At 40.8% G+C, this 7,536-nt stretch overlaps 1 protein-coding gene across 1 annotated transcript in view; it reads right to left on the reverse strand.

Moving 5' to 3' along the window:
* Positions 1-512: 512 nt before the first annotated feature.
* Positions 513-7,536, reverse strand: part of MRPS27 (mitochondrial ribosomal protein S27) — a gene marked incomplete at its 3' end in the record, with an annotated part of 44,520 nt that continues 37,496 nt past the window's right edge. Inside the window, exons 7-9 of the mRNA XM_010177790.1 lie at positions 4,540-4,642; positions 2,154-2,296; positions 513-668 (exon numbers count right to left, since the gene is read on the reverse strand). Of these exons, the coding sequence (XP_010176092.1) occupies positions 513-668; positions 2,154-2,296; positions 4,540-4,642 (402 nt within the window). The remainder of the gene's footprint in view (positions 669-2,153; positions 2,297-4,539; positions 4,643-7,536) is intronic.

Genomic DNA, 7,536 nt, shown 5'->3' on the forward strand with positions numbered 1-7,536 from the left:
GCAGGTCGACACTCCCTCCCAGCATGACGACCTAAAGATAAATGGGAGGCGATATAGCCTTACTTAATTCCCCAGACTGAAAGTACAGGATGCAACACTCCTTCTTAATCATAACATACACAAATGGACACTAAATTCAGGATGGTCTCATGCCTATTGCTATTTATTTTAATGAGCGAGACCCTACACAAGGTCAGATAATGGATCTCTAATGACACACCACTTTTGTAAAGAGGACTGGATTTATCATTTTGATGTATGAAAAGTGAAGATAAAATCCCAGCAGACAAAAGACAAGTGGCCTTGAGCATTTATGTCTTTGTAGGCTGATGCTTCCTGTTTGAAGAACTGAAAATGTAAGGTGACATTAGTTTCAAAAATGCCAGGTAGGACTCCAAATGCACTGGAGGGTTGTCAGTCTACCAGCCATAATAAGACAGGATATATATTTTCCAGTATATATTGTGAAGACCTACTACAGCTTAGAATATTTAGATAAATGAAACTCTTACCTTGAACCGGCTGTAGTACTCGGGTACTTTAGACTGCTCTGTTTCTTCTGATTCTGCACACTGTGACTTCTGCTCTAATTCCTTGATTTCTTCAGCTGATTCTGGACTAGGTTTTGCTTCAAGGACAGACTGCAAAATGGTCTCCAGAGCATCAATCTGAATAATCACATTTGTCATTGTTAGCATAAACAGTTTGGAAATACAATCCGAGTAACACTGTTTTCATGTTTACAAACAAAATCATGAGTTACTAATAATTTTAAGATGACTTGTATGATAAAATGAAAACCAGATTCTTTTAGAAAGAATGGAAATGGAATTTATTCTTGGAAGAAATTTTGTACTGTACTTGGGACGTTTGAGGTGGGACATTAAATTTTTACAACAGAACAACTCCACCAATCCCTGTCAACAATAAAACTCCTTGTGACTCAGATGCTGAGTGGTATTTGCAGATCTGTGAGATGCTAAGCTTATCTCTTCTCTTGGCCTGATACCCAGCCAGAGATACTAACGCTAAATGGTAGTCACAGTGATAACAGCAGTAGCATGATACACAATCACAGATACATCTAAATAAGATATTACTATGGAATGTTTATCTACAACCCAGAGCAAGCTGAGGAGTTCCTTGATTTGTCCAGAGTTTGTAAGCAGAAAAATCACAAACATATTAGGCTGAGTTCTTCCAGCTTTGCGTAAGGAAGAAATCCCCCAAACCACACACATGAATAGGTAACTCAAAATGGTGGAAGTTGCAGATGTGACATCTCCCTCCTTGCACTGTCCAGTATTACAGAGCTGCTTCCGAGCACAGAGCAATAGATAGGAGAAGCTGCTGAGCAGTGCCCTGGCCTTTATTTGTCAGAATAAGAAATGCAGAGACTGCAAGACATGCCAGCAAAAGGGAAACTCCTGTCAACAGAGACACCTTCAGGAAAGAGTACCAAGAAGAGGAGGCGAGACCTCAGTGCTGTTTCTATGCTCCAGTCCATGCAGTAGTGGTTTCCTGAGTTACACTTCCAAAGCTGTCTGATTCCATGATCAGCCTGAAGCCCCAGAGCAATCCTAAGCCCCCAGTCCCTTAGTCAGTGCTGACCTCACAAATGGACAGAATCTATCCATCCTCCCCAACTGAGGGCACTACAACCCTTCTGAATCACTCAGTACCATTTTTGGACCAGTATTACTCAGGACAATATCATCTCAGAGGGCACAGAATACACAGAATTAGCTGAGAGAGGAACAAGATGTGATACTTTATCCACGCTTCTAACACGTACATCTCTGACTGAGTTCAAAAGCTTGGGAAACAAAGATGTCTCCCCATCCCCATAGATAGGTGTTTCCTGTGACACAGACCAAGGTGTCTCTATAGGGAGGGGAATGCTTAGGAAACATTAATGCTTTGTGGCACTAACAGACACTCATTCCCAAGGACATGCCAGTAGACATCATCACTGGCTCATCAACTAAAGCAGTGATTCTGTTCTAAACATTACTTCTTCTCCTGTCTTCCAAAGACCTCTGAAGTATTGCTGGGCCTCTTCTCATTAGCAAGGCACAGAATTCACAAGTTTTACTGGAGTTTGGCTTGTAAGAAATTCCCTCTGTTCAGCGGGTTATAGACTTCATACTTACAGCTTCTTTGCAGATTTTGCTGTCCCCTGACAATGAAGCCACGTTCTCCATCACTTGTAAGGCTCTATTCAAGTATCCAGGTGTCCACATCAGTGGCATTAGATTGTATACAGCTCTTAGCCCTTTGTGCAACTCCACTTTCCCTGTGATAAAAAAACACGTTAGCATTAGTACTTCAATACTTGAGTCTTAACAGAATCCATATGGTTTGGCTCTGTTTTATAAAAGTGACAAGTGTCTTGCTTCTGTGGTAAAAAAACCACACTCTTCTACAAAGCTGCTCTGAAAGAACTGCTATTACCTTATTTTATTAAGGTACTTTCTTTTTGCCCAACTTCACGGTTAAAACATGTTTGTTTCTCGTTCTTCCCCATTCCCCCTCCTCCTTCCCCTAGAACTTTTGTCCAGATGAAAAAGAGGAAAAGTGGTCAGGTTTTCTGTTTGTCTGTCAGTTGTAACAGCAGCTCTGAGCAGATGTCTGAAGGTCTCAGACAAATGTCTCCTTAGCCTTCAGGGACTGACTGTGCAGCATGTGTGCACTAAAACTGAGTCTCTGGACTCACCACTGTGGCCCTTAGGGTCTACTTACACACATGTCATGGCCAGACTGTACGGTATTTACAGCACACGCTCTGGCTAACTATACAGCTTAGTACCCCTATTTCTGCTGGAGCTTCCTGAGAGCAAATACGGGAGACCCGCCAAAATGAAATTTTGTTTCTGGATTTAGGACATTCTGTGCAACAAGGCCTCTGACTTTAGCAGGACCTGTGATGCACAGCACCACTGACTGTGTCTTTTCTTCTGACAGCAATTACTAGAGAACATGAAAATCCTACATAACCAAGGAAACGAACATCATGTTGCAGCTGGTAAGTACTAAGGTTTTGATTTTGTCATTGTCAATGTAACAAATAATACCAACAAGTGTATACACGACAAATACACCAATAAGTGTAGCTTACGAGAGTTGTATCCAAGATCTCAACCTAATTTGTACTCTGGCTATAATGACACAAAACTATGAAACACACCTCACTTCTTTACATGAAAGAGAACAGTTTAGGAAAAGCAAGGTAATAAATGCACAGACAAGCTTATGGACTATGGCTAAATTAAAATAGCTGAGGTGCTTGAGGCCACTCTGTGTCTGTAGACAACTTTCACTCTCTCAGAGGTTGGTTCCATTAGCGTTGGCAAGACTGTGAAACACATGACATAACAGTTAATAGCTTTTGATCCGCTGAATGTCAATGTCATGGAACAAGTACTACTGCTCGCAGATAACAGTAAAGTGCATTTTTGAAACACAGCCGCTACTCCACCAATCTATAAGACATTAAAAACCACCCTAAACTGAATGCCAACTGGACAGCAAGGTCCCTGTTTGTATCAGAATCTTCACTGGACAACAAACTACAGCTCTATGGAAAATCCTGCTTTCAAACTAATTTTCATATTTATCTACCTTTTTGACAGAAAATTACTTTTTTGTCTTACAGCCATGATAAATCTGAATCAGCATCCTAAATCTGTACTACACATCAGATTTTGAGGCCACATTTTAAAAACAAGTCCACTTTTTATTACCCTTAATAAATTCTAGAATGAAATATAATGCAGTAATAATACTATTGCATAATCATATATTTTAAATTCATGAACTACTTTCAAGTAAATACTCATTTTGTAGAGAAGGACAAAACCTATCTGCACAGTATTCCTCTAAAGGTTAGAGGAAATTCAAGAATTACTTACTCCATTCCTCATTCCCCTTCCCTCCAATTTTGGATACATTCTGATCCAACTGCTCTTTAATAATATAGAATATAATTATCAGTGAAGACTCCTTGACAGATACAGGATAAAGGCACTGCTATCTGCTGTTCACAACAGAAACATTAACTTTAGAGTGAGCAGTAAATGTTCTAAACATAGTGTTTTTCAGACTGCGGTCTTTGAATTTCCTGAGGTTTAAGAATTATTTTAAGAAGCTCACTAACTAGAAAATGAGTCTACTGTCCACAACCTTAAATTTGTGTTATGGAACTATGTACTTTTGGTTTTTTTTAAATTTGTTGTGGCACAAACTAACCAACCTTACTGTCCTTTAAGAACATCTTTTTCCTTTCAGCTGCCAACCCAAACCTACAGGGAGCTCTAAAGAAGGTTCTGAAGCTGTCTGACAAAGGGCATATCATTCAAAGCAGTACTGCCCTCCAGGCTTACAAAGCAGAAATTGTTCTGAAATTATTCCTTCCACTATTTCTGTCCTTTTTTCTTAAACTTGTCCTTGATTACATTTTAATGAAGCAAAGATGACAATGTAATTCAGCCACTGAAGACAAGAGGGAAAAGAGATGACTGTGAGGGAGGTAAAACTTACCAAGGAATGCATAGCCATACAGCTGGGAGCTAAACCCCACAGTGTTTGTTTGCTTTAGACCCGTTAGCACTAGTGATGCTCCAAGATTTCTCTCCTCTTCCCACTGCAAATAATGTAAAATAAGTAAGTGTTCCTTGACAAACACAAACACAAAATAACAGCAGCCAAAGACATCACACGTGGCTTTCATCAGACATCTTAGCCACAAAGTAAAGAACCATTAAACATGTCTAGTGTTCAGAGTTACAGTACCTATATCCTGAGGAACAGCACACATTATACTGAGGAACACCTCTCTTTCCAGAAGACAGTAAAATGTGAGCGGTAGAGATTTTGCATGGAAGTCAATCAGTGCATTTCCTTCAGGACAGAGGGTTACATTGATTTACACTGGCCAAGCTCTGTCTCTGTCCTGTATGCCCTACCGCTTGCTTTAGGCTAACAGGGCTGAAGAAAAAAATTACATGCTTCTGTACTAGAGTGGCCTTTTCTTTTAAGTATTTGTAAGAGACATGCTTCACTATCCCTCAGTAGAATAAGAAAATGCAGAGAGAATACACTGCTAATAGCTGCTCTGAGTCCAAAATCTACACTGTGAAAAGAACATATGCAACTCACCAAGACCACTGTTTTCCCCACGATTAAAAGTACAGCTGTCCCTCCAGCTGGAGAGAAGTACCAGCTGTCTGAGCCAGACAACCAGTGATGGCTAAAAAAGGGCATTCAATCAGTAAGTACATTAAAACCATAAGAGTAGTAAGAATTTGGTTTTGCTTTGGGATAGTACAGTACATTTTGCAAGACCAGAGAAGCACAAACATCAACAATAAACGTCTCTGCAAGTGAAAGAAGCTGAACAACTCCCATTGCTAAGAAAATGAGGAAAAGGAAGATATAAAAGGCAATAGATAGAAGGAAGTCTGGCTCTCTAACACGTTTTTTGTGGCAGGGTACTTCATTGTCTTGTTTATTACCTTATGACTTGAAACAAATAAGCCTTGTGAAAGGCAGAAGCCTTCTGAAAAATCCCCTGAGGTACGCTGAGACTTATAAAGCACAACATTGTGGTTTAATGCATTATTCAGACATGTCTTTTCAAGGTATGGAATTTTTTTGTGTCTCCATTTAGGTGCTAGAAGAATTTGCATGTTATAATCTGATACAAAATAGCATCACCTGACAGCCAGGCAAGATATCTGCCTGACCTAGAAAAGGGACGCAAGGAGATACGGCTGTTTCATGCTGAATTCAGCATTCCAGCTGAATGTTACAGGAAAATCAGATCCATCTGGAAAAACAGGGCTTTTAGCAGTCTAAGTTCTTTTCGGAGCTAGCCCATTTGGCTCCAAGAGCTGGAGGAACTGCAAGAACTTAACACCGTTGCAGTGCAAGGTAGCAATCATACTGATTGTCTGCAGCAGTGAAGGAGGAAACTTTCTGGGGAGAGCCAAGACAAGTCAGACTTTCAGTGGTGTTCACAACAGCGGAAAAGCAGAAGCTCTCTATTACCACTGCTATACACACTAAGGACTAACATAGCCAGATTGCTCAAGATTCAGCTCTCAAAGTTAAAAAACATTTAATCAGGCTGCTGGACCCTAATCTACAGCCAAGGACCTGTCTGCAATAGGACACTGGTTGACCTGTCTCACACCTTCAGAAAAGGGAATGGGCTTTTCAGGAGCAGCTGAGCAGATCTCGTAACTCTGTCTATGCCTACTTCTTAAATCAAACCCAGCAAATTGGTACAGAGCACTATGAGGTGTTGAATGGTGCTCTGAATGGTGTATACATACACAAATAAGGCTTACTGCTGTCTTTGTATGGGGTTATTTCAAAACACATTTTAAACAAATCACAGCTATATAAATATACTTGCCTTAAAAGCATCATATGTCCACACCACCCTTGCTTGCATATTCAACTTTAATGAAATGCTACACATATTGACAAGTGCTTGACTTCGTAGTGAGGATACACAAACATGGACAAACACAAAGGGAAAATGAGATTTTGGTCCCTCTAGTTTTCATATACAAGTGATCAAGCATACTTGACTTCTGAGGAATGAAAAATACAGAACAGGACAAAGGCACATCTATTTTCTATAGTAAAAACTGAAATTAAAACTCAATTGAGTAAAACCTTAAGGCATCTGTAACATGTGTTTTGGAAGATGCTTCATGTAAGACAAATGGAGATTTCAAGCATTTTCCTAAGGAATAACAACATGCTGCTGAAGGGTTGTGCCAAATTACATGAAAGACAGGTACCTGGAGTTATGGATATGGCAGAGCTCTTTCATAGAATCATAGCATATTTTGGTGGGAAAAGACCTTTCAGATCATCAGGTCCAACCATAAATCTAACACTGCCAGGTCAACTACTAAACCATGGCCCTAAGCACCACATCTACACCTCTTTTAAGTACCTCCAAGGATGGTGACTCAACCACTTCCCCAGGCAGCCTGTTCCAATGCTTGACAGCCCCTTTTGGTGAAGAAAGTTTTCCTAATGTCCAAACTAAACCTCCCCTGGCAAAACCTAAGGCTGTTTCCTCTTGTCCTGTCACTTGTTACTTGGGAGAAGAGACCAACACCCACCTTGCTACAACCTCTTTTCAGGTAGTTGTAGAGTCATAAGGTCTCCCCTCAGCCTCCTTTTCTCCAGGCTAAACAGTCTCAGTTCCCTCAGCCGCTCCTCATGGGATTTGTGCTCCAGACTTTTCACCAGCTTTGTTGCTCTCCTCTGGACACACTCCAGTGCCTCAATGTCCTTGTAGTGAGGGGCCCAAAACTGAACACAGAACTTGAGATCCAGCCTCACCAGTGCCGAGTACAGGAGGACAATCACTTCCCTAGTCCTGCTGGCCATACTATTTCTAGTACAAGTCAGGATGCTCTTGGCCTTCTTGGCCACCTTGGCACACTGCTGGCTCACGTTCAGCCAGCCATCAACAAACAACAGGTCCTTTTCTAGTGGACAGCTTTCCAGCCA

Source organism: Antrostomus carolinensis, unplaced genomic scaffold (genome assembly GCF_000700745.2).
Source record: "Antrostomus carolinensis isolate BGI_N321 unplaced genomic scaffold, ASM70074v2 scaffold10881, whole genome shotgun sequence".
Taxonomy (NCBI): Eukaryota; Metazoa; Chordata; class Aves; order Caprimulgiformes; family Caprimulgidae; genus Antrostomus; species Antrostomus carolinensis.